The following is a 27,440-nucleotide window of genomic DNA, read 5'->3' on the forward strand; positions in this document are numbered from 1 at the left end:
CCTGGTGTCTGCCCTGCCACTCACACTCCAGCAGCCTCTGTTCTAAGGCTATGTTATCAAGTCCAAACATAGTGTACCTCACAACTCCATGACAGGCTGAAATCTGAGCCTCAGTCTGTCTCTTTCCTTTTTTTTTTCCTTTTTTTTCCCACATACTAAAAATATTTTTATTCATATTTGTGAAGATTGTTTATTGCTGAAAATTGTACTAACAAGATTAACTATGTAGCAAAAATATGTATTATATCTAAATCCTATGATTTAGACCTGAAGGGACCTCAGTAATCATCTGATTTAACTCTTTCCTTTTACAAAAGAGGAAACTGAGACCCAACAAATTTCTAGAGATTAGCTGACTTGCCCAAGATCACAAAAAGAATAAGAAACAGCAGTCCATCTCTTTTCGATGAAGATGCTGGCAAGGCCTTCCCTGTTCCAAACAGCAATTGGATTTAAAGTGCTGGAAAGCTAACTTTCCTCTTCCCTACTCCCAAAGTGGTCTCAGTGCCCACCTCCCCACAGTTGACCCCAGATGGAAACGACCCAAGAAATATACACTTTCAATGCATAGGATAGAGGACATGTAGCCCTGGACCTGAAGGGGATTCTGCATTGTTCATACTTTAGGGAAGGTGGGTTATTGTTGGTGAGTGAAAGGAGCTGAAATGATTTGGTCCTTGAACTGTCTGCCCAGTGGCATGGTGGGAAGGTAAGGAGGCCTTGCTCTATGGAGATAATCCATTTGTCCTTAGATTGTTTTTTTGTCTTTGCCTCTCAGTTTACCCTGGTCCCCATCTTTGACCCAGATTCTGACCTTCCTGTTGTCAGTGTTTCTGTCTTGTTTTTTGAGACTGCTGAGAAGAGGAGCTAGCATCAGGGGAAACTTTGAGAAGTTTCCAGGAGGTGAGTCTCTTTTGCCCAGGCTCTTTCCACCACCCACCCATCCCTCTACATGGAATTTGGAAAGCTTCTAGTCTCCTGTTCTTCTTGTCACTGCCCTGGGTACACTTCTGTCTCTGACTGTGCCTCCCCAGCTTCATATGGTCCCAGAGGGTTGGAAGGTGGTTCCTCGGGGGTCCCAGGTGATAGACATGTAAAATGGTCCCTTTTCAAAATCACTTGTCCCTGCTCCCTCCCCCCATCCCTCTCTCGACTAATCAGTCTCTCGCAAGCCAAGACAGCAACTGGGGCGGGGGCAGAGCAGCCCTGGATCCGCAGGTCCAGGCTCGCTCCTCCTCCCCCGCACCGATGGTCCCCTAGCCTCGCATCTTGAGTACCGGACTCCGCCCCTCTCTTCTTCTCACCTTCCCCCAAGCCCCAATCTCTGCGGCTCGCGAGCAGCAGTCCCACCCCTGTGCCCGCCTCCCGCCCCATTTCGGATGCCTCCGTCTTGCCTCTTTCCCGGGCTCCTCTGCTCTCAGCTGTGGTGCCAGTATCGGTGGCCCACTGGCCAGACCCTGCACCTGGACCTCTCTTTGGTCACTCTTTCCCTGTCTTCCAGCAGCGCCAGTACTCACCTAGCCCTTCCTGTGGGCGCCCACTGTCCTTACCCCAACTTCTTTTCGTGCCGGTGTCCGGCGTCCGCATGTGGGACATGGAACCGAAGGAAAGGAGAATGGTCTCAGGGAACCTGGGTTCCAGCCAACAGACGGCAAAGGAAACGCCAGTGTCCCCAACCTGCAATGACAGCTGCAGGGATCCTGGACACGCAGGGGTCAGGAAGGAGGGGATGCTGATGGGCGAGCTGGAGGCACTGGTCCAGGAGATGGTGAAGACGAGTAGTTGGTGGGAGCGGCACGGCCTGGATTGGTTCATCCTTGCTCTTAACTTCCTCGCTCTACCTTTAGGTGAGAAGTCTGGGGCACTACCTGCACTGGGGCCGAGCTCCAGGAAGCCGGGAGGATCGGATCGATCCTCCAGCCGCCGTTGGGGTAGGGAAGGTCACGGTATTTTGCAGAGTCAGGCCCCAAAGGGGTTAACGAAGCCTGGTATTTTTTGCGGGGTAGGGTGGAGGGGTATGGGGAGAGGGAGAAGAGATGCACGTAGGTTGTTTTGGACTGTGGGGAGGGGTAGGAAGGCGTACTTTGTTAGCGAAATGCTTCTGGGGTGGGCTTTGGGATGAAATTCCCTCTTCCCCCAGGGATTACATAGTGGCCCTTTCTTTGTAGCTCTAATTTCCTTTGGTCTGAGCGAGGCCGCCAGGCAAAGCTGCAAATACAGCTGCAGTCTCTGCGGGTTTCGGGCTGACCTGTTCTCAAACCTTCCTGAATATCTTGGGGGCTGGGAAAAGAATTGTTAGCCCTCACTGAACGCCTGGCGGGGAGGGGGTGGGAAGGACGGAGAAGAGGTCCGGGATCAGAAGTTGAGCTTGTAGTCTGTCCTTCATTGATCCCAAAGTCCCCAGGCTTCTCCTCGGGGTCATTGAGCTAGAGGGCAGGGGCTGAGATCTTGTTCCCCGGTTCTCTAAGTCTGGACATGACCCTGCGAGGTCACCTGCTCTAGAGGGGAGGCTGGTGGGGATATTAGGTAAGGCTGGCAGGCTGGAGTAAGAAAGAGAGAAGGAAAGGAGGGTACAGGCAGGAGGAGGAAGGAGGTGAGGAATGGGTGAGGAACCTTGTAGTATGAGAGGATGGGGAGGGTATTCAGAAGAAAGGATGAGGGAATTGAGGAGAAATGGTGAGAAGGAAGGAGAAGGATATTTACCTGGGGACCTGCTAAGATCAGAGACGCTCAATCTAAGGCTCGGTACCCAACAGAATTATTTCTGGATATTATTTCTTCCTGCTGGTGGGGAAGTGGCATTCAGGATGGGAACCGTACTGTCTTCTTAGTTGAGATCCTGCAGGCTGATCCCCACCTCATGCTTACCCTTATGTTTACTCCTAACTCTTACCTTACATTCTTGGGGGAATTTGGAGAGAGAGGAGGGAGGAGATTCAGAGTGCATGCCCAAAGCTGAGGAGGAGAGGAGACTCTGGTTCTGATTTTGATGTTGTCACTACTATGTTGTATGACCTTGGGCACTTGACTTAACCTTTTTGTGCCTCAGTTTCCTCTTCTGTAAAATGAGGCAGTTGGGCTAGGTGATATCTGAGATCCTTTCCAGCTCTAATATAGGAATCTTGGAAACTAAAATTACTGCTCCTGAGTGAGTACCTATTTCAGTGCCCCCCCTCCAGCTTGAAGTTCTGCCCTTCAGGGTGATATGGAAAGTACATAGAAGCCACAGTGGGATTAGGGCAAAGAATCTTTTTAGTTAAATGTTTTCTCTTCTCAAGTAGAGAACCTGAGGGTTGGAGCAAATGAGATTACCTGGGTGGGCACTGATGAAAATCATAGAATTTGAACCCTTTGCTTCTAGATCTCTGGTCTTTGGTCTTGAAGCCTCAAACTGATCCTAATCTCATGTTTTGTTCCCCCACCTTCTTTTTTCACCACTCTCATGCAGGGTTCCTGTGTCTTCGATCCCAGAGTACCCTGGTCTGTGCCCTAGGGATCATCATCCTGGGGGTGGTACATCACACATTCACAGTCAAGGGTAGCCATCTGGCCAGCCACGGTGCCCTCAGCAACTCCAAACACTGGAGCAGATTTTGGGTGCTCTTCTTTGTGGAAGTAAGGAGGGGACTGGGCTTCTGGGACTATGTGTAGGACAACCTGTGTGAATCCAAGTATGCAAGCAAATGTAATAACATGGATTTGTGTGGGCAATTCCAGCTGCATATGCACATGACTAAGTGTGGGATGAAGATACAAAGTATGTGTATCTTAATTGTGGTGTGTGATGTGGACATATTCTATGTTTATGACATGTAATGTGCATACTTTGAGCTTCTTTAACTCTAGTGTGGTTGCTATTTTTTCTGTGACACTGGGCTGATAGCTACTTGGAGCATCTTCCTCTCACCAGGGGCTCCCAACTGGCATGTCCAGGCCTGTGGATGACTCCTCCTCTGACTGCAACTCATGTTGCTTCATAATTTTGCAAGCAGGGTGTCATGGGGAAAGATGGGGTAGACCTCCTACGTTACTCAGTACCTGAGAGCTTAAGATTTGACTTCAACTTCAATCATGACACTCTTCTCCCTTCCCTGTGGTGGCAAAGAAATACTCTCAGGAGAGTTGTCTTAAATGGAATGAAAACGACTTTCTCTTGAGGCTGATGATTTTCAAGGTTATGAAACTTATCCAGGTTGGCAGTTACAGACACTGAAGGTAGAGATCACCAGTTTTCCAAGCCAGGTCTACACTTAGCTCATTCCTGGCTAAGATTCCCATGCTCTTTGAACAAGTTCTGTGTCTTCAACTTCTATCAAACTAACAATCTGCTGTCTTTATCTAATAATAATTATAGCTAGCATTTATATAGCACTTTATTTTTTTGCAAGGCAATCAAGGTTAAGTGACTTGCCCAGGGTTTATAGCTAGCATTTATATAGCACTTCATTTATTTTTTTGCGAGGCAATCAGGGTTAAGTGACTTGCCTAGGGTCACACAGCTAGTGAGTATCATGTATGTGAGGCCAGATTTGAACTCAGCTCCTCCTGACTCCAGGGCTGGTGCTCTATCCACTGCACCACTTAGCTGCCCCTATATAGCACTTTAAGGTAGGCAAAATGCTTTACAAATATTATATCGTTTGCTCCTCAAAACAACTGTGGGGTGTAGGTATTGTTAATTATCCCCATTTTACAGATGAGGAAACAAAACAGACAAATGGGAAGTGACTTGCTCAAGGTTCAGTGTCTGAGACTGGATTTGAACTCAAGTCTTCCTGACTACAGATCCAGTACTCCACATACCATGTCACCTAACTGCCTTTCATTAGGACACCTGGGTTCTCCTCTTGCCCTATCAAATAAATATGAGTATGATCATTTAAGTCAGAATGTAGAGACATTCATCCTTCTAAGAGGTCAAAGGAAGTATGACGTTAATAATGTTCAAAGCAGTGCACTAGGAATATATAATCCTGGATTTGAGTCAGGACTCTATTATTTGCTAAGACAACAGGTAAGTGACTCTGCTGTGATATCTTTGAACCTTAGTTTCCTCATCTGTAAAATAGGGCATCCTGTCTACTTCAGGGACAGGAATGTGCTGAAACCAGCTTGGACCAGTTAACAAGATCTGATTGTTAGATTTTCAGTGTGGGGTTTTTTACATTTACACCTCGGAAATCGGAAAATGCTAAAAATCCAGGCTTGATTTATTGTTGTTGTAAAAAATTGTCTTGATTTAAAAAAGTGATAGAGAAAATGTTAACAAGGAAGATTAAATTTATAAGTGTGATGTGTATAATTTCTCTCGCCCCCCTTCCTGGAAAGCATGTTGTTCACATTTACCAGCACACGCCTGCACAGAGGGTTGTTAGGTACAGGAACTAGGCCTGTGATTTCACTGGTATAGGGAATGCCTGGGTGAAAAAATACCATATACGTATGTGTATTTGTATGTAATAATAATGGGAAGAAATACTATCTATATATTTGTGTACCTACATGTTGTTGTTATTCAGTTGTTTCAGTTGTGTCCGACTCTTTGTGAGCCTGTTTGGGGTTTTCTTGGCAAAGATACTGGAATGGTTTGTTATTTCCTTCTCCAGCTCATTTTACAGATGAGGAAACTAAAACAAACAGGCTTAAATGGCATCCACAGGGTCCCACATCTAGTAAGTGTCTGAGGCCAGATTTGAACTCAGGTCTTCCTGCCTCCAGGCCTGGCACTCTATCCACTGTACCTCCTAACTGCCCCTGTGTATATGTGTGTATGTATATGCATATATATACAAACACACATATACAGAGTGTGTGTGTATGTGTGTGTATATGTACATATATACGTACATATGTATACAATTTATTTATATGTACAAATGTACACAAACATCCACATACATAAATATGTATGTATGTATAGAGCTCTGTCTATCTATAGTTTAGCACCTTACCTTGAGGGTTACCTTGAGCAGTGAGAAGTTAAGTGACTTGCCTAAGGTCACACAGCCCATATGTGTGGGAAGTAGAACTTAAACCTGGCTTCAAGGCCAGCTTTCTATTCACTATCCTATGCTCCCTTTCAGAGGGTTGTTATAAGGGCCAAATGAGATAATATAAAAAAAAAAGTGTTACACAAATGCTTACCCATCATAGGTGAATTCTTAGCAGTGAACAGTAATCACAGGCACAGCATGAGTTGTTATTTTTGTAAAAACTACAGCTGGATAGTTAACTAGCTCAAGCACATTCAATAGGAGAAGAGAGTAGGTCACCATATGCAGCTCTCCCTATCCTCTTTTGTTTTGCTTTTCTCTCTGCATTCTTGGGGCAAACCTCTGGGGAAACAGAAGAGGTCATTGGGTCTTTGATCCTCGTAATCCATTTTAGTAAGTTTTCCATCCCCGGCACCCATGGGTGGGGATTAGTTCACTTACTCAATAGGCTGGAGACCAGCTACAACCCCAGAATGCTTGGGCTTCCATTGTTAAATGGAAAGGGATGGGAACAAGCATTTATTAAGCACCCACTATGTGTAAGCCACTGGAATAAGTGCTTTACAAGTATCGCATTTGACCCTTACGATAACCCTGGAAGGGAAGGGCTATTATTATCCTGATTTTACAGTTAAGGAAAATGAAGTGGAAGTGAAGTGACTTGCCCAAGGGTCACACAGCTAGTAGATGTCTGAGGTTCTATTTGAACTCAGGTCCTCTTGACTCCAGGTCCAGTGCTCTGTGCACTATGACGCTACCTAGTGGCCAGTTGAAGAGTGGGATATAAATGAGTAGCTGGAAGTCTCTGCATGCAAGGGCTCCAGTCTTATCTTTCCAGACTTCTTTCCCACTCCTCCTCTTCACATATGCTGTGTTCCAGCATCACTGGCCTACTTTGCTGTCCCCAGAACTCAATATCCCCTTACCACATCTCCGTGCCTTTGTACTAACTGTTCCCCATGCCTGGAATGCATTTCCTCCTCAACCTCTTCTTAGAGTTTCAGCTTCCTGTGCCAAGACTTACTGAAGCCTTTCCTAATCCCCCAGGCTGTGTTTTCTTCATTCTCATATTATCGCATATTTGCTTATCTGTTTACACATTGTATCCCCTAGAAGAGAATGTAGGTTCCCTGAGGACTGGGAATATTTTTTTTTGGACAATTGTAGTGCCGTGTATATAAGAATTGATCAATTAATTTTAAAAAAATATTCAGCACCTACTATGTGCCAGGCACTGTAAGTAGGAAAAGCAAGTCTCTATCCTGAAGTCCTTTGGGGACAATCCTAATTTTAGATATATTCTCGACTTGCAAAATGAGATGGGAATTGGAGGAGTACTAAACAGTAATAGTCCTTTTAAACTCCTTCCTATTAATTTTTAATCTATGTTTCTACGGCCCCTTATTGAATGTAATTTTTATTGCATTATGATCTCAAAAAGGATAAGCTCCTTCCCGATAGAAAGGTTCATCTTGTTCAAATCTCTCCTTGAGGCTAGCTGGTATAAATAGGATTCTGGTAATATAAATAGTACTCTCCATATAATGCCTTGTTTCTCAAAAATCTCACAGAGATTTGAAACCACCTGAGAGTTTTAATTAATTAAAATGAAGTTTAAGGAAAGAGTCCTTCCATTGTATAGCTTCCCACCCACTTTCTTAACCCTCAGGGTCTAGAGGATGTGAATAACTTAGACACCATTTATAAAATTGTAAAACTTAGGTAAGAACTGGAAACATTTGTTCTGATGACTCTTTGGAGCCATCTTTGTGCCTGGACTTATTCAATTAAATCCAACAAATATTTATGAAGCATCTATCATCATGCACCTGGGCTGGATGCAAACATGATGATATTCCTACCCTCATGGAGTTTATATTTTACTATGGGACAAAACTATGATATATACACATTAGTGTAACCACATTACATATATATATATACACACATATATATACATATATATACACACATATATATATACACATATAAATGATAATTCAATGTCGGAAGTGATAAGGGCCAAAGAGAGATCCAAAGAGATCCAGGAACATTTGAGGAGGAAGAATATGCTTTCATTTGGGTGGGAATCTATGATGGAAGTAGAATTTGAGCTGAACCTTTAAGGAAGTGAATCTTTAAGGGAGTTTCAGCCATAATTATCATAATAGTTAGCGTTTATGTATTGCCACCTAACTTATTAAATGGACATCTAGGTGGTGCAGTGGATAGAGTGCCAGACTTGGAAGTGAGTAGCCCTCAATTCAAATATAACCTCAGGTACTTACTAGCTGTGTAACCCTGGGCAAATCACTTAACCCTGTTTGCCTCAGTTTCATCATCCATAAAATGAGCTGAAGAAGGAAGTGGCAAACTGTTCCAACATCTTTGCCAAGAAAACCCCAAATGAAGTCACAAGGAGTTGGACGTGACTGAAAACGACTGAACAACAACGAAAACGTATTAAAGAAGTTCACAAGTCTCACATTAGGAAACCTTGCTCTAAAGCAAAAGTGTAAAGCAGGTGGCTGAGTGCAGCCTTAACCAGATTATACTTTAATTGAGAAATATTTAACAAAATAAGTCAATAGATAACATTACATTTTAAAACTAAGTCTGTATGCATTCTACAGAGATCTTTACAGATTAGTGGCCTCCACCTGTAGCTGAGTTTGACAGTACTGCTCTAAAGCAAACTGGCAGAGTTAGGGAGACAGAAAGCCTGGCATACTGAACTGCCCCCCCCCAACTGCCTTGGAAAAAAGGTCTGTGGGAGAAGGCTGAAGGGAGCATATTGATTTTTAGACACTAATGTTGAGTGTTTAAATGGGAAGGAATGTGAAATAAACTGGAAAGGAAGGTTGGAACCAGATTATGGAGCCTGAAATGCCAAGGTAAAGGCATTTTATCATTATTATTTTTATTATTATCTTAGAGACAGTAGGAATCCAGTTAATGTTTTTTTTTTTTCAAGTGAAGGAGTGACAGGATCAGACCCATACCTTGGGAAGATTATTTGGGCAGTTTTGGGAAGGTTGGATTAAGAAAGAGAGAGATAGGAGGCAAGTAGACCAATCGGAGCCCATTACAATGGTCCTAATAAGAGATAGAAATAGGAAGGTAACCATGTATGTAGAGAGAAGGGGATAGATGCAAGAGACATGTGAAGCTACAGAAAAGGTGCCAACTTGCATTGGCAGAGGGGGTTCCCAATACCAGTGAAAATCACAAGTCCAATGCCTAGCCTATAGTTAGGACCACTCTCCATATAAGCTGATATGTGTATGTGTGTATATTTGTATGTATGTATGTATGTATGTGTGTGTGTGTATATGTATGTGTGTACACACACACAGACACACACACAAACATATTAGGATTTCTACAGACTGCCATCTTCTAAAGGCTCTCCCTAGGAGATCCTGAACTGACTTTGACCTAGCACCTGGGAGAAGTGTGGTGATTTAATAAATAGCAATCTGGACCTGGAGTCAGGAATACCTGGGTTCCAAATGGATACTTGCTAGCTATGTGACTTTTGGTAAGTCACTAAAACTTTTTTACTTTTAGGTTCCTTATCTTGAGGGGGGCAGTATGCTGCGTCTGCAGTACTTACCTCATAGCACTGTTTTGAGGATCAAATGTATACAAAAAGCTTTGAAAACTTTAAGGCACAATAAAAATGTCTTTTATTTCATAGGCAAGATAGGTGGTCATTTCAGATGCAATGTTAGAGGTGGGAAGGCACAACAAAGGATGCTTCTGAATATTATTTTTTATTTACAAACATTTTTCATGTCAGAAAATTCCATTCTCCAGGTCCAAGTTTCTATTACACTACTACACTCCTCTTAGATGCAAGGTCAAAGTCAGGCACAAAGATGATAACTTTTATTTATTTTGTGATAAGCCAAGTCACATGTTACAGTGAAGGCTTGAGGCCTCTGGTGAACTATCACACGCAGGATCGCAATTTTCCAACCTTACCTAGGGCACAGACAACAATTGACTTTGTCTAGATCCTTCAGAAATTCCACCTTTTAGAAAGTTAATAAAAAGAATCACTGGTTTTATCAGAATGTTTATTTCCTCTGTAAAACCAGAGTTTGCAATGCTGTCCATTTTGTTACAGAATACTTTTTGGTACAAAACAAAAGTTTCTTCTTGGGTTTAGTGTGAGAAAAAACGTTATCCCTGAAGATTAATTTGAATGCTTCCTCTTGTCAGGAAATGCAGTGCAAATAGAAAATGTTAAAACTATGTAACCTAACTTGTTTCTCTTTTAGCCTTTGCTGCCAGAAAATTTAGAGCAAAATTCGGTGCTCAACCATACCATTTCAATTGTCTTAAATGGTTGATATTCCTAGAGGGATTTTATTCTGTTTTGTCCCTAAATGTATTCTTTTCCATTTTAAATGCATTTTATTGCTGGCTTTTGTCTTTACATCATAATCATTTCCCACCCACCTCTCCAGATTTGACCATCCCTTGTGACAAAGAAAAAGTATTAAGCAAAAATATGCAAGACAGAGAATGCCTGACAGTGTACATACAGTATGCTGTCCTGGTAGTCATCCACCTTTCCGCCAGAGGGAGAAGGTTTGATAAATTAGCTCTTCTCCAGGACTTTTATTGCTTTTTGTCACTATTCAGGGTTCAACTTCCTTTTAGGAATCTGTTCATGCTGCAGTGACTGTTTATACTGGTCTCATTTCATTTATTTTGTTCTAGGTCTATTCATACAAGTTTTCCCAGATTTCCCAGAATCCTTCTCAGTGTATAATAATATTCCATTACATTCCTATACTTTGATTTTTCAAAGGGAATCTCTTATTTCTGGCTCATCATTACCAAAAAAAGTGCCGCTATGAACATTTATTAGATTTTTGTTTCTGTCTCTAACTTCTTTGGGGAATATGGTAAGATCAATGGATCACAACGTATAAATGGATTAGTCATTTTTCTTGAATAATTCCAAATTGAAGTCCAGAATGGTTGGACTACTTTATGGCTTCACCAAGAGTACATCAGTGTGCCTGTCTTCTTCCCACATTGCTAGTTCCCATCTTTGCCAATTTACTTGGTGTGGAGTGAAACCTCGGAATTCTTTTAATTTGCACTATTCTATTAGTGCTTTGGAACATACATTCTGTTTTAAAGGGTAAGCCCCTTCAATTCCTCTTGAAGGTGGGCAGGAGGGTAAATCTGAAATAAATAAAAATTATTGGCTTAGATAAAAGCTTCTAGGGAGTACTATGCTCTGTAACTTTTGCATATATTTGCATATAACAAAAGCATTAACTTCCTATCATGCATTCAGATTTCTCCATGCTTCTGCCCTTCTCTGTTCGTTTCTGTCTGCAGAGAATTCCACCAAATTTCCATCTCTGTTGCTGTGTGATCTATGCAATTAATTATCCAGTGGTTTATTGACTTTGTGGACAGTCCATGTACATTTTCAATCCCAGATTATCTGTCTTTACCTACCTAGAACACTGAGGGTCCACCCTGCCTTTTAACTGATGTAGACCCAGAGAGTCAAAGCAGAATTAGGACAGTAAAGATGCTGTAGGAAAATCACAAATTGCTTTGAAAAGCCAGAAGAAAAATACATTTGCCATCACAATCCTCTTTATTCATGTACATAATGAATGGGAAGCTGACTGTAAATGCAAAAATTCTTGAGTATTTCGGAGGGCTTGGGAGGTGGTCCTAAAGCAAAGCACCCCTATGTTAGCCTGTGCCCAAGAAGGTCTTCTGTTCCCGTGCCAGTGTTCCTAGCACCCTTATTGTTCCATTTCTCTACTCTCACACTCCTTAGGTGTGTACTTCGTTCACAGCTGAACAGGCCACACATGGCCATGTGAAGTTACATCATGGTTACACCAATGTGGTGGGCCTGGGGGACTCGAGTACGTGGAAGGTGCCTATCCTGAATCGATATGTCTACATGTTCTTTGCTCCATTGATGTTACCCATCATCACCCCTCTGGTGGCACTTGGTGGGTACCCCCCCAGGACCAGTCCCCAAAATTCCCAGGCCACATCCTTGAGTAGAATTAAAGAACCTCCTTGGAAAAGGAGTACCACACTTCTCCCTTCCCCCACCACCTTCAAGGAGGCATTTGATGGAGCAAGTTGGGGGCCAGACTTCTGGGTCTCATTCCCAGCTCAGGTAGGATAGATAGATTGCTCACCCTGTCAACAACTTAGGGATTATTGTCCTGTTATTAAGAGGCAGGGTGAGCTAAGAGCCTTTGAATGCTGAGGCACAATGTTGAGCGAGTGGTGTGGTGGGAATAGCATTGGCTCTGGGATCAGGAGCCCAGGTGAGAATCCCAGGTCCGCAATACACTAGCTGTGTGACCCTGAACAAGATATTTAAATTATCTGAACCTCATTTTCCCCATGCTACACATGGGCATGACAATATTTATAATGCTTATCTTTTAAAGACCGTGTGCTAAAAGTTCCTTGTAAACCTTAAAATGCTATGGAAATGTGAGTTATTATTATTACCTGGAGGAAGTCACTTATTTGTAACTCCCCACAGCAATAAAGATGCTTGGATTTAGATACCAGTCTTTGGGAGGAGAAATATCTTATGATACTTAATAACTAATAAATAAATAACAACTAGCATTTATGCAGCACTATAAGGTTTGCAAAGTGGTTGTTTTTGTTTTTTTGTTTTTTTGTTGTTACAAGTACCTCATTTGGTCCTCACAACAACCTCCGTGAGTTATCCCCATTTTATAGATATGGAAACTGAGACAGACAAAGGTTAATTGACCTGCCCAGGGTCACACAGCTAGCAAGTATCTGAGATAGGATTTGAACTCAAGTCTTCTTGACTCCAAGTCCAATATTGGATTCAGTGCATCACCTAACTGCTTTTACATACCTACTAGAAGAACTCCCTGATAGCTCTGGAGCTGTACTTTGGGCTGAAAGAAACCTCAATAGCCTCTATGGTCTTTTAATAATGTGCCTATATATTCTATGGTCTGTGGCAGGGCTGAATTTCTTACCTTGCCCCAGCCCCATTAAATATCCCTTCATCTACAAAGTGCATCAGGTGGAGTCCTATAAGCAGAGGGCTTGGAGCTAGAAGCCCTGAGTTCAGATCTTAGTTCTGTGTGTGCTACCTGTGGGACTCTGGGCAAATCTCTTGGTTTCTCTGCACTTTCTTACCTGTAACGTAATTGAATTGAACTGTGCGGTCCTTAAGGTCCCTTCCAGCTCTAAATTCTACAATTGAGCTCCAAAGGGCCCCAGCCTGGGAAGAAATTGGCGAATGTTCAAGCAGGAAGATGGTCTTAAAGATGGCCTAATCCAGCTCCTTCATTTTGCATTTGAGGAAACTGAGGCCCAGTGAGCTTAAGTGAATTGTGGGAGGTCACAGAGGCAGTTAGTGGCAGAGCTGAGATTAGAACTTTGACCTCTTCTTCCTAGTCCTGTGTTCTATCCCCCTCGGCTCTTAGTGGGATGTGGTGTGGAGGGCGATGGATTTGAAGTCAGAGGACCTGAGTTTGAATGCCAGGTCTGTCACTTTCTCTATCTGTGTAACCTTAAGTAAGTCATTTCCCTTAATTTTCTCATTTTAAAAATGAGTTTTATTGTTGTTATTGTTCAGTCCTGGCTGACTCTTTGTGATCCCCTTTGGGGGTAGTAAAATACTACCATTTGGGGTATTCTTGGCAAAGATACTGGAGTGGTTTGCTATTCTTTTTCCAACTCATTTTACAGATGAAGAAATTGAAGCAAACAAAGTTAAGTGACTTGCCCAGGGTCACACAGCTAGCACCTGAGGCCAGATTTGAACTCAGGAGGATGAGTCTTCCTGACTCCACGGCACTCTATCCATTTTGCCACCTAGCTGCCCTAAACAATTAGACCATGAAGGGACTCAAACCTCAATCTTAGGATCTAAAGTCAAACATCTTAACTATTACAGCACGTGGTCCACATTAAACAATGAATAGGGAGGAAGAAATGACCACCCAGCTCCCTTCTAGATCTCTAAATCTACTATTCTACCATCTTAGTCTTTACTTGCTATTCTAGTCTTTTGGAGACTTAGAGGGGGCTCAGAAGATACTGACCACCTTGCCTCACATTCCTTTTTCCCAAAGGGCTGCTGAGGAAGGAGGAGCCTAGGACAGTTCTTCGGACCTTGTGTCTCATGTCCCTGGGGCTCTTCTCTCACTACTGGCTGCTGATCAAAGTCTCTGGCTTCCAGTCTCCTGGGTTTGCTCTTCTCTGCATGCTTATCACCCGGGGCCTGCTGGCTCACCCCTACATCCATGTCAACATCTTCCAGGTAAGGCTTTCCCTGCCAATTTTCTGAGGTGTTGGAGGGTTGGGGGGAAAGTGTTCTTTAGGGCAGAGGCTCCAAACACCCTGCCCATGCTGCTGGCATCACTCTCAAATACAGCTGAACCAGATTAAAATGGAATTGAGAAATATTTAACAAAGCAAATAAAAACACAATGAAAATAGATATTACATTTTAAAATTAATTCAATATTTAGCTGGTAGGAATCTTTATATATGGATTAGTGGCTCCATTTCTATGTGAGTTTGACATTACTGCTCTTGGGCAAGCACTAGAATTTGGCAACAGTAAAAGATTTCTGAAAGTCCAACCACCAAAAATTAATTCAAAATCAAATGTATGATGAAACCGAGGTGTTTCTGGCAGCCCTAGCCCATGGTGCATTGGACAACTTTACTACAACCTTGGTTCTGAACACAAAGCATGTGCACTTTGCATGCACGTGCCCTTAGGCCACGCAAAAAAAAAAAAACAGACAATGAAGCAGCAAAAGGGATTGAGAGTGGAAAAAGTTTAGGAAGCCCTTCTCTAGGGGAAACAAAGACTAGGTAGGGCTAGAGGTCTCCTGGGTGGGTATGGATGTCAAGTGGGGAGAAAGAAAAACTAGGGGACTTAAACAACTGAAGAATACTCTCAAATTCAAAGCCAGGTTGAGAGATCTCAAATGATTGTGTCTCCAAGAGGGGAATACTCCAAAGCAAGTCAAAGGAAATCAGCCCAGCCTAGGGGATCAGTATGAGTACTGCCTTCCCTCAGGCTGAAAAAGGGCTACAATTTCAGAGTATGGTTGTATGTGTCTTTTTGTGTATGTATCAAAGCACATCGGGCTGCCCATGTTCTCGTTGGATAAGAAGCCCCGGAGGATCCACATGATGAGCCTTGGGGTGCTCAACCTGCCCCGAAACCCCATCCTGGACTGGACATTTGGCCATTCTCTCATCAGCTGCCATGTGGAACATCACCTCTTCCCCCGGCTCTCTGACAATATGTGTCTAAAGGTAGAAGAGGGATAGGGGCAGAAAAGGGCTTAGGACAGGAGAGAAAATGTCTAGGAGAAGGAAAGAAAAGAATTAGGGACTAAGGAGAAAAGAATTAGGGGCAGGGAAGAACAGGGTTGGGGCAGGGGAGAGCAGTTAGAGAGACTTAAGAAACTGGTCCAGTGGGAATAGCTTCAGGGTATACGTGTCTAGAGCTAGTCCTGCCCACTGTTTCTTGAGGGGGTCAGCACGCAATGGAAAATCAACTACTTCAACTCCACATAGAAAAAAGTATTGATATTTTTGTTTGGGTTTCTAATATCAACCAATCAACAAACATTTATTAAGCACTTAACAGGTGCCCAACACTGCTATGTGCTAGAGATGCAAAGAGTGGACAAAAAAAAGTCCTTCTCTCTCTCCCAAATAACCACATCTAATGAATAATTTTTTAAAAAGAAAGAGGAAAAAAAGCCAGTTCAGTAAAACAAGACATCGAATCAACCATTTGACTTTATATCCTACCCCCATAGTATCTCACATATGCAAAGGCAGGAGAGAGAGAGTTTTTTTTTTTCTTGGGACCAAATTTGGTCATTATAATCTCAAAGCAATTAGTTTCTACTTTTGATGTTACTGTTGTTCTTTTCTTCTACCTTGCTGTAGTTACTGTGTCTATTGTTTTTCTAGTTTTGCTCACTTCATTTTGCTTTAGTTCATATAAGTCTTCCCATGCTTCTTGTCAGCCCTCTTCTTAAATATTTTGCAATAAGCAGCTGTGTGGTGCAGTGAATAGAGCACTGTGTCTGGACTCAAGGGGACTTGAATTTAAACCTGGCCATAGACATTTTACTAGCTCTGTAACCTTGGACAAGTCACTTCACCTCTGTCTGCCTCACTTTCCTCAACAGTAAAATGGGAATAATAACTACCATCCAAGGTAGTGTGAGAATCAAATGAGGTAATAATTATAAAGCACTTAGCCTAATGTTTGACACATAGTAAGCACTTAATAATTTCCTGTTGAATGAAGAGATCTCTAGAATAAGGGATTCCATGATTTCTATTGGTCCCACAATCCAGGAGTTAATCACTTTTGAGACAGGTCTAACCCAAGACTCTGATGTTGCAATTTATAGGAAATTCTTTTCATTTGAGCTCTATTGTGATGGAGAACATGTCAGCATTTCCTCCCGAATAGCCCTTTATATAGTAAAGATAGATCTGAAGATGCTGCTTGTCCATTCCTCTACCCCATCATATGTCCATTCCTCAAAACCTCTAACCCACTTTTCCTTGGGTCTAAACAGCCACATTAATTTTCAGTCTCAAATTCAACTTGCACAAACATCTCTCAGTTGGTGACTATGTGCAAGACACTATTTTGGTGGTTCTCCAAGGAAGCTGGGAGAGGTCACCAAATATGAGACTTAGATTGGTTCATTTAGTGGGCATAAAAGATGGCCTGTCTTTGTCTTGGACTCTTGAGGTCAAGGAGGCTTAGAGTATGACCTGTCCTGTTTGATTCTAGTAGAAAGGAAGAGAACAATAGGGAATGAAGCTTGTAGACACCCAATCCTGTTCAGTGGCCTGGGAGATAAGGGTGTGCCTCTGGCATTTAGGACAAAGAGTGCCACAATGGCAGAAATGTCATAAATCTGTCCTAGAACCTTCTGTGCTCCCAAGAAATCTGATTTCATGGAACGGTGTTGAATTTATAGTGCAATATCCAGGTTCTAATCTTGGTTTTATTACTTAATACCAGTATTATTCGTTGTGTGACCTTGAACAAGTCCATGAAACTTCTCTGGGCCTCAGTTTCTTCATCTATAAAATAAGGAGGTTGCACTAGATGACCCCCAAGGGCCCTTCCAAGTCTAAATTTATGATCCTATGATCCTTTCTTTTGACTGCTGGACTAAACACCCTCATTTCCTGGGTTCCCAACTAGAGCTGACTGCTACAGACATTAGCATGTGAAAAGGGGGTGAGTGGAGGAGGAGTCCCCTTTGGGAAAAAGACCAGATCTCTATCTTATTAGTCTTTGTTCACTCCTTTTCTTCTAGGTGAAGCCAGTGGTATCTCAGTTCCTTCAAAGGAACCATCTGCCATACAATGAGGACTCCTACCTGTCAAGACTTTGGCTTTTCTTGAGCAGATATGAGGAGCTCATGGTGCATGCCCCTCCCATCACTGACCTGGTGGGGCTCCAGTGAGGATGTTCCCTCACTGACAAGTCTCCCCAGCCCCCTTGCCCTCACCAGGGTTCTGGCTCAAGATCCTTCTGCTTTGGCTGGGAACATACCCAGAGACATCACCCTAGAACCTAAGCCTGCCTCTCTCTGCTCCCTGGAGCTCTGAGTGGATTGGGAGGCTTCTCTTGGATGGGCCCTCTGCTTTTTCACCCTTCCATCTTGGGGTAGGAGGGATGGGTATTGGGTAGGGGGCACATCCAGCACTGTACCTCCCCCAGAGGGCAAGTGGGTATATGCCCTGGAGGCCTATGGAACACTGTTTGCCCTTTCCTGAGTTGGGCAAAGAGTGGGCAGCGAGAGTGGTGGCCTTTCCTCCTTTGGGAATGGTGTACTCCTCTCCATGATCCTTTAGACCATCTTCATCTTAGAACAAATCAGCCTGATTCCTTGTCCCCTTTCCTTTGTCTTCCCTTCTGACTCTGAATGTGAAGTGTCAGTGAGGGCAGTAGGCTTTGCTGAGACATCTGGTAAGAAAGGAGAACAAAGGAAGGTTGGGTCCTGTGTGCTCCCAAGAAATCCTTCAAATAGTAGTCACTGAGTTCCTCTTCAATTCTGCTGTAATTGCTAATACACTGTGGGAACCCCAGCTTAGGAAAGCCAGAATCAGCCCAAGATATTGGCTTAGCATTTCCTGTGGCTCAGGATACCTCTCTAGGATCTGGGTAGGATTTGAAGGCAAAAGGGAATCAGATTAAGCACTTCTCTCAAGGTGGAAAATAGGAGTAGGAACTTATAGACATCTGTGAGTAATCTTGGTGATCCCTAGGAAAAAAAAAATCTTGTTTTGAATTGAGACTTACAAAAAAAGGTTAGGAGGACATAATCTACTGGAGAGAGGAGGCTTATGGTAGAGGGAAATAGTGGGGTTGGAAGCAAGATAGTGTGTGAGACATGAAGACCCTTACCAATAAATTCTGGAGACTCAGATGTAGCAGAGAGAAAGATTTCTTTATTAGCTTTCTCGAGAAAGGGCACCCTCCGTCTGCCTAAGATCGCTGTGGTGGAAGAGTGCAAGGCTGTGCTCAGCAAAGAAAGATTATATAGCCCCTAACCCCCTTCTTCTCAGCTCATTGGTGCAAGCCTTGTGGGCACAATCTATTCGGGCAATCTACCCCAGCAACAGAGAACAAAGACAGTTTCACAAACCTGCCTGGAGACAAGGAAAGGTGGGAAGTTTTTGCAAGAGTAAGCAGTTTGGGAAGGGGGGTGGGGTCTGGTAAATACAGGATGTGTTGAAAAGCATGTTTCCTTACAAGGTCAACTGGCTGCAAATATTTCAACGGAATAAGAAACGATTAACTCTTTGAGGAGGCTTCACTCCTGAGAGATCCTCAGAGATCATCTCTCACAATAGGAAAAAGATTCGGAATGAAAGTTGGGCAGGCAAGAAACAGAGAGGAGGAAAAAGAGATGGGACAGCTAGTTAATGGGGGGAAGGAGACCTTGAAGGCAGGGTCACAGGTCAAGGGCAGTGACAACGTGGATCAGTGATACTTTAGCTTGAAGTTTGTAAGTATAATGATGGGAGTGGGGCAGGGAAAGGGAGGCGAGGGGAGTAGGTGACTAGAAGAGAGGCCAAGGGTCTAGTGAGTTGTAGGACATCCACAAGATTTAGACTGGAGAGGTCTGGACTGACTGCAAGGTTGAGAGTGTCTGGTTTGGTTACATGGCCATACACCAAGTAAAATGGTTAGCTCTTAGAGCTGGGAGGTTGGCTTTAAAAGTACGCTAGTATTTATTCCAGGATTTTAATTGAAATGATTTTAATATAAGTCACAGAACAGAGCAGGGGATTCTAATTATTCAGATGGGGCATGGGGAATGGGTGCTAAGTTTTGGGGAAAAAACTCAGAAATTCAGCCTCAAGTTTAGGGAAATTCTCTCAGTCTTGGAAGAGAGGAATATCATTCTCCAGGGTTATTTGCTTGGCATCTTTGATCTCAGAAATTATCTGTAAGAGTGAGATCCACTCCTCTCTCTTGTGGAGGTGGGGAAGGCGGTTAGGGCAGCCCTTTCGGTCAAAAGGATGATGGGAGTATGCAGCTGTGAAGTGGCAGTATTATTATTGAGCCAGTAAAGTGGTGTGACAGAGTGAAGGCCTTGGCAGAGGAGAAGGGAAGTTGCCTCAGCCACTTACTAGCAATGGGACCCTGGACAAGATGGTTACCCCATTGGCAAAATGGAGACAATAATAACAACCTCCCTGACAGTGGTGTTGTGACCATCAAGTGGGATAGCATTGGCAAAGCACTTTCCAAATCTTAAAGCACTACATACATGTTAACAGTTACTATTAGACTCAGGGTTTGTAGATGCATCAGCTGCTTTGTGAACTGGGAGGCAAGTCAATTAAATAGCTAATCCTCCAAATAAATAATGCACAGTCAGAAAAGGTCTCAGTTAGATGGTCCTGGCTAATGATTAAAACCACCCCAAGATGTGACCGATGATTCCTGATTATTGATTTGACTCCTGGAGACTGGAGGAGGAGGTGGGTTGGTAGGACGCCAGACTGGTTTTCTATATCTGTTTATATCACAGTCACACGTAGTTTTCCCCTTGACAGCTAGGGGGCGCAGTGAATACAACTTTGGACCAAAGGCAGAAGACACGAATTCAAATTCGACTTCAGACACGTTACTACTAGTGTGTGACCCTGGGCAACACCCTTCATGTCTGTCCACCTCAGTTTCCTCAAGAGTAAAATGGGGGAAATAATAGTAGCCACTTCCAAGGGTGGTTGTGAAGATCAAAGAAGATATTTGTAAAATACTCCGAAGGCTCACAGTAGGTGCTTATAAATGCTTGTTGTTCATCAACACAGGGAATGTGGAACCAAAGAATCCTGGAGCTCTGCAGGTTCCAGACCAGGGGTTAGTTAACAGAGCGCCTGGACCTAAGTTCCCCGGCCCTGCAGAGAATTTTGGAGCCCTTTTTAAGATTGGCTGTTACTGGGTTCAGACTAACCTTCGGAAGGAATCAGACACAGAGAAGGCGGGGAAAATTTATCTTCCGTCCAATCCCCATGCCGCCAGGGGAGGGGCGGGGCAAATCAGAACGCCCCCTTCTCATTGGCTGTGGTGTCTTGGGAGGCAGGGAAAGAGAGGGGAAGTTATTCCGCCTTTATTCCCTTTGCGCCTAGTGATTGGCTCTAATAAATATTAAGGCGGGCTCTAGTCTTCCGGAAGCTGGGGGTGGGGCTGCGAATGACGGAGGGTGGAGCCCGAGGATTGGGTTTGTCCCGCAAGGGGGCAGGGTTACCCAGAGAGACCGCGGAAGGAGGGGTCGGGGCACAGATTCTGGCGTGACGGAAACGGGGGGCGGGGTATTGTGCGTGACGTAAGATGAAGGGCGGAGCGTCGTCTGCGCAGCATCTCCGAGCCAACGGGTGCACCGTGTCCTGGCTCTCCGTGGCTCACTGGGGCTGGGGCCGCTTCCTGCTGCTGCCTCCCTCCTAGATACAGGACGTGCATCAGTGGGGGCGGAGGTCATGGGTGGCGGCTTCAGTCTCAAGAAGTCCCCTCGCCGTCATCTGCACGTGGGGAAACTGAGCCCCAGGTGAAGGGACGTCACCCCTGCCCAACGTCACCCGCAGCGAGTCAGGGGCCAGTTCGAAGCTGGAACCCAGCCCCAATGACCCTTGGTTCAGGACCTTTTGGAGATGGGGGGGTCAGAGGGAAGACCCTCCTTTCCCACAGTTAGGAGATTATACGAGAAGTGAAAGAGGGGCAAAGAAATCTAGAAATCTAGGAGTTGTTTCAAGGTGGATATGGAGGTGACAAGTGACAGTGTGGGGCATCTGTCACAGAGAGGGTAGACTGGTGTGGACACGAGAGGAGTGAGGGGTGTGTGTGTGTGTAAATAAGAGAGAGATTGTGAGTGGAGGTGGAGTAATTAATAATAAAGATAGCTGACATTTATATAGCATTTAATGTGGGCCAGGCACTTATTATCTCATTTGATCCTCACACCAGCCCTGGGTGAGTAGGATGAGAAAAATGAGGCAAACAGAGGTTAAGTGACTTGCCGAAGATCACCCAGATAGGAAGTGTCTGAGGCCAGATTTGAACTCTAGTCTTCCAGATTTCGGGTCCAGCAATTGGTCCACTTCATCCACCTAGCTAAGGACCCCTCTGGGGGAAGGACTGAGAGATGTAAATACTATATATGGAGAGAACGTGTGGAGTGGTGGTGATGAAGGGAGAAAGAGATAAAAAGAGATAGGCATGAATGAATTCAATATAAAGGGAGAGGGGAGATGGGAATAGGAGAGAGAAAGATGAATGAATGGAGGTGAGATATAATGGAGAGGGAGGAAGGGAGACAGACACAAGACATAGATAAGAATGAATTTGTGTGTGTGTGTGTGTGTGTGTGTGTGTGAGAGAGAGAGAGAGAGAGAGAGAGAGAGAGAGAGAGAGAAAGAGAGATAAATGGGCCCTTTGGTGGGGAAGGAGAAGGAGATAGAGAAAGAAAGGGAGATAGGAATGAATGTGTGGGTGAGAGACATAAGGGCTCTTTGGAAAAGAGAAAGAAGAATGGAGGGAGAGACAGATGAGAGAGAGAGGAATAAAGGAATATAAGAAGGGGAGATATCAGGGTCCTTTGAGGGGAAGGAAGGAAGAAAAGAGGTATAGAAAGATATGAATGAATATTGTGGAGGTTAGATATAAAGTCGTATGTATGTGTGTGAGGGAGATAGAGACAGGAACAAAGGAAAAAAAATAGGAATGAATGAATGAATGAATGATGGAGGTGAAGTGTAAAGCTTCTTGTATTGGCTGCTGACTTTCCCTGAGCTTTGAAGTCCAGGACTGGCTGGATATTGAGTACAGGTAAAGTGACAAGACAAAGTGAAGGGAAGGAGGAGGAGGAGAAAGCTATGGCATCTATGGGAGATTGGTGCTGAAGTTTACTTCTGCATGTAAGGGGATATCCTTGGCGTGAGATGAGGTGTGCCTGACTTTACTCCCCCACACACAACTAGCTGTTCTCTACCCTAGAGCTGGCCCCTGTGGTAGGCAGTGGCTCAGCTGGTTTCTCTACCACCCAACACCTGCTGAAATAAGACTCTTCCTTATCTCTCCTCTTTCCTTGGCTCAGCTCCTTCAAGAGTTTTAAGACAGAGAAGCTCTGTAGCATCCTGTTTATGGAAGGCACTTTAACAGATTTCCCAGGTTCTGGAGGGTAAAGGACACTTTTCCTCTCCAAGCTTCGGGCTTCTCATATGTAAAAGTAGGATGTTGCAGCAGATGAGCTCTCAGGCCTCTTCCAGGCCTAATAATCCTGTTTCTGTGGATTCTTCTCACATACCCCCTTCCCATCTTTTCTGCCCATCTTGGAGCACCAGATTGCCCCAGGGATCTCTAGGAAGGTATCTGGCCTGGCTCATGCTGGTATGGTGGGGTATTCTCACCTGTCCCCTGGTGCTGGCCTGTGTGATGGAGAGGTTTCCTAATTTAGTCTGTCATTTTTTCAACCATCCCAGTTCTTTCTTCAATCACTTCCTGTTCCAAGCCTTCTCCACCTCCTCTACCTCTACCTCCTTTATCTCAAAACTGCCCCAAACCACCCCTCCTCCCAGCCCTACTACTCTGTCCCCTCACCATAGTCCCTAACCTTAGGATCATAGACTGTTAAAACTCCCTAAGACCACAGAGACTATCTCACCTAACCCCTTCATTTTACAGATGAACCCAGAGAAGTGAAAGGAATAATTCAGTCACAAAGTTAGGTGGTGGTGGAGTTGAGATTAGAACCCAGGTCTCCTGATTCCCAGGCCAGTATTCTTTCTTTTTTTATTTAAAAAAAATTTTTTTTTGCCAGCATTCTTTCTACTAAGACTTTGCTGCTTCATGATTCATCTTCTCCCCCTTCCTCAGATGTTTCTCTGGTTCATCTTTGTAGGTGAAGGCTGAGCTCTTCATGCTGAAGTCATTGGCCTTGGTGAGCAAAGCGCCAAGGCTGCCTGTTTCCCTTGAGCCTCAGGGCCAGCTTCCTGCTGGGGGAGGAAGGGAGGGAGGTGGGGAAAGGATTCAGTAAGGAACAGTCCAATATGGCATAAAGTGTCCAGAAAGAAACCCATACTGTGCTCTGAGCATCTGTGGGTGAAACGGCCAATGTGGTCCCTACCCTTAAGGAGCTTAAAGTATATTGGGGGAAATAGGGGAAACATACATTAGGAACACTTACCAAACAACACAGGAAAAAAAGGGCAAATTAATGGTGGAAACAGAATGTGTGAATGCTGAGGAAACCCAGATGCTTAGAGAGTTGGCTTCTGAGTCAGGAAGACCTGCATTTGAGTTTTGCTGCTGATCCATACCAGTGACTTGCAAAATACTTATCCCAAAGCAGCTCTTTAAGCCTAAAAATTGCACTGCAGTTGCTGATCTACATTGGGAGAAGGAAGTTTCTACACTGGGACAATAACAATGAAATCACAAGGTGTGGATGAAAAAGAAAAGCATCTCTCCAAAGTACTTTATTTTGGGATCTTTAGCAAATGCAATATGTCATCAACTTGGTATTACAGACTATGAGTACTATGTGCCCAGGCACTGTAATGAAGAAAGAAGAGACAGATCAGACTTTGTGGAGCTCAGAATAACAGGAAAGATGGGATATGTTATAAATGAAAGACGTGGATGAAAAATTAAAATTCTTTTTATATATTAGTGCTCCCTAGTAACTGAAAAAGATAATAATGGATCAAGGCAGAATGTATTAAATGTCAGTTGAATGGTGTGGACAGGTAATGGAATTCAGAGAAAGGAGAGAGAGATTATTGGGGGCTGGGATGGCCTGGGAGGACCGTGCAGGGAAGGTGGAGCTTAATGTGGACCTTGAAAGATAGACAGGACTTAGATAAGTGAAGTTGGGGAGGGCATTCTTGACTGGAGGAATATCAGAAGCAAAGTTATGAATGGTATATGTGACCTAGGGTCATGGGAAATCAGAGCTGGAAGAGGCTTCAGAAATCATCTATTCCATCAGATGAGGAAACTAAGGTCCTGAGAGAGAGGTGAAGTGACTTGTCTAAAGGTCACTCAGCTGAGATCTGGATATGCTACTTCATGTTGTGTGTTTTGTGGGAAGCCCATTGGTAGACCAGTTTGTAGAAGGAGATTCACATATAGGTGAAAAGGTTGGAGAGGTGGGTAGGAGCCAGATAGGAGAAGGTAAGGAATGCCAGAATCAAGGGCTTTGAACTCAATTCTATAGGCAGTGGTGAGGTAATCGAAGCTTTAGAGTGACGTCATCAGATCTATGCATTAGGAACACTAATCTGGCAACAATGCACAGAGTAGTTGTGGGGTAGGAATTGAGAGGAAGGGAAATCATGGAGGAAAGGACAACCTCTACCAGACTGTTGTAATTGTCTCATCATGTTGTAATCATTCCTCAGTAGTTAATGAGGGAAACATATAAATCACAGGAGAAGCCCCTGTGATGCCCCAAACTCCATTTTGAGGGGTGAGCTTCATAGGTTGACAGTAGAAATAAATAATTGTTTGAGTGAGATCGGTTCTTTCTTTGGATCCTGCCCAAAGTTGCCTTCTCAATAGCCCTTGACCCTGCATGGCCACCAGGTGGTGCTGTGTCTCCCCAAGAGAAATCTACCTCCTCACTTAGCTTGGAGACTCCTGCCAGTTGGGGTTGCTAGGTGGTGCAGTGGATAGAACACCGGCCCTGGAGTCAGGAGAACCTCAGATACATAACACTAGCAAGTCACTTAACCCCATTGCCTAGCCGCCCCCCCAAAAAAAATCCTCAAGAGATCCCTGTCAGTCCCTGAGGCAGGGCCCAATGGGGAACCCAGACTGCCCTCCCTGAAATTTTTTGCTGCTCCCAGTCTTCTGCCCTTGCCTCCAAACAGCTTTTTTGGTGGCTCGGGTTCCTTTGGCAGTGTGGGTGAAGGCTAGGGACCTCTACTCAGAAGAACGTTTTTAAATAATGGAAAGTCATGCTAGATTTCAGTTAGCGGTTCATGAAAATGAAGATGTAAATGTTTTCCCCTCTGAGTTTTCAGGGGCTCCAGGTGAAGAGCCCTTTCAGTAGAGGAGGCCAAGGAGCCCCGGTCAGCCCCATCTCCCTCAGGTTTTCATTGGCTTCTCCCAGGCTGTTAACACTGGGATTCAGAGGAGAAGGAGAAGGAGCTAGAGAAAAGGCAGAGCTGGGAGCTGGCCTTTCCCCCTCCCTGTTCTCAAGGGCTTGCTGTGCAACCTTTCTGTCTGTGCAGGGCACCCCTCCTCCTGGCTGGGGCTCCAGCCCTTTGCCGTCATTAATTGTGCTTTCCACGTGTGTTTCCAGTCCCCCTTTGAAGTTGGGGGGTCACTCCGAGAGCCTGGGGAATGGTGTGTATTCTAGAAATGAAGAAGTCCAAAGCGCAGAAGAGAAGCCAGGAGTCCTAGCACCCCACGTCTTTTCCCCCTGATTTCCCCCTCCCGGTAGCTTCCCTGCCCGGAGAGAGGTTGGGGAGAGAGCAAGGAGGTGGACTGAAGAGATCGGAACATCCGCGTGAAGGCTGCATGCAAAGTGGCTTGAGGAGCCCAAGCGACCCAACGCTGCCTTCCGGCTGTCTCCGGGCTGACTCTGGGAGCAGAACGGGGGCTGGGGGCACCGAGGCAGAGAGAGTCGATACCCCTGCTGGACCTGCAACAGCGGCGGATCAGCGAGCAAAGCGAAGCTGGAAGCGGGCAGCCCAGCCTACTTTAGCCCCAGGCACCAAGTACTGAGGGAGACAAGGGTCAGGAGCATGCAGTCCTGGCAAGGGCCCAGCAGGTCTGGTAGTGGCTCAGGAGCGCCTGAGCTTGGCTCCCACAGTGCCCCCCTGGAGCGGTAGGGAGCCTCTCTTTGGCAGGGCGTCCAGAGGTAGTGTGTCTCTGTGAGGAGTTAGTGGCAAGGGGGCGAAGCGCCCCTTCTCTTCCCGGGTGAGTGCGCTGCAGTAGGCGGCTGTGGCCAGCAACCCTAGGGTGGGGGCCATAACTTCTCCACCAACTTAGGCTATCGGAGCTGGGATCCAGTCAAAAATGGGGAAGGACAGCAGAGACCTAGACTGGAGGACACCCTAGTGGAGCCTGAGTGTGGTCCTGAACCGCTGGAGGAGGAAAAGCAGTGAGCTGGAGGTGAGTTCCTTTTCCCTTTCCCTCCTAGGTTTCCAGACTCTAGATTGTTGGCCCATAAAAGGTGGAACTCTAGTAAGGGGAAAGGGAGAGTGAGGGCCCCCAGCACCTCCACCCTCATTCTCCTCTCCTTGCCTCTCTAATGCTCAGGAGAGCCTGATGGGGCCTTGAATGTGTAGCCCCCATTCTCTTTTTTTGCCTGACTCAATGGTTCAGTCCCTGGGAAGGCTGAGAGCACGATGCAAGGGGCCAAGTGGCACATCCAGGCTCAACATTTTCATACTAGAGAAAGCATAATTACAGAAGCAAAATAATAATAATAATAATAATAGCTGGGTTATGATTTTAAAGGAAGTTCATTAAAATAACCTGAATCAATGGATGTATCCTTATTATCCATCTTGTCTAACGTTTGATATAATTAATTTAAGGAAGGGTAGGGGCCAGATGAGTGACAAACTTTCCCCAATGTCTCATAGTCAGAGGGATCAATCTGAGTAAGTCTCAAGGTTGTAGGTGCACTGTGGCTATGAGTATAACAAAAATCATAACTCCATGTTTCCTTCAACATCATGAAAACTGAAGAAGCTTAATTCAGTAGAGGCATAATCTCATACATCCCTTGAGGAGACAAACGTCGTTAAATAGGTTCTATAGGTAAACCAAGTCAGGTTACAGATTAAACTACATTTAGAGGGTTCAACCCTCTAAAACTCCCACAAAAATTGCTGGCAACTGTAAGCTTCCAGACT

At 44.6% G+C, this 27,440-nt stretch overlaps 1 protein-coding gene across 2 annotated transcripts; it reads left to right on the forward strand.

Annotated features, from left to right (window-relative positions):
- Positions 1 to 1,389: 1,389 nt before the first annotated feature.
- Positions 1,390 to 20,006, forward strand: FADS6 (fatty acid desaturase 6). Of its 2 annotated transcripts, XM_027873103.1 has the most exons (6): positions 1,390 to 1,847; positions 3,449 to 3,615; positions 11,815 to 11,995; positions 14,129 to 14,316; positions 15,150 to 15,329; positions 17,375 to 20,006. In XM_027873103.1, exons 1-6 carry the CDS (start codon positions 1,586 to 1,588, stop codon positions 17,522 to 17,524), a joined length of 1,128 nt encoding a protein of 375 aa, XP_027728904.1. In that variant the 5' UTR covers positions 1,390 to 1,585; the 3' UTR covers positions 17,525 to 20,006. The 2 variants fall into 2 exon arrangements, with proteins under 2 accessions (XP_027728904.1, XP_027728905.1); XM_027873104.1 differs by lacking the exon at positions 15,150 to 15,329.
- The last annotated feature ends 7,434 nt before the right edge of the window (positions 20,007 to 27,440 follow it).

Source organism: Vombatus ursinus, unplaced genomic scaffold, assembly GCF_900497805.2.
Source record: "Vombatus ursinus unplaced genomic scaffold, bare-nosed wombat genome assembly UNPS02014801.1, whole genome shotgun sequence".
Taxonomy (NCBI): domain Eukaryota; kingdom Metazoa; phylum Chordata; class Mammalia; order Diprotodontia; family Vombatidae; genus Vombatus; species Vombatus ursinus.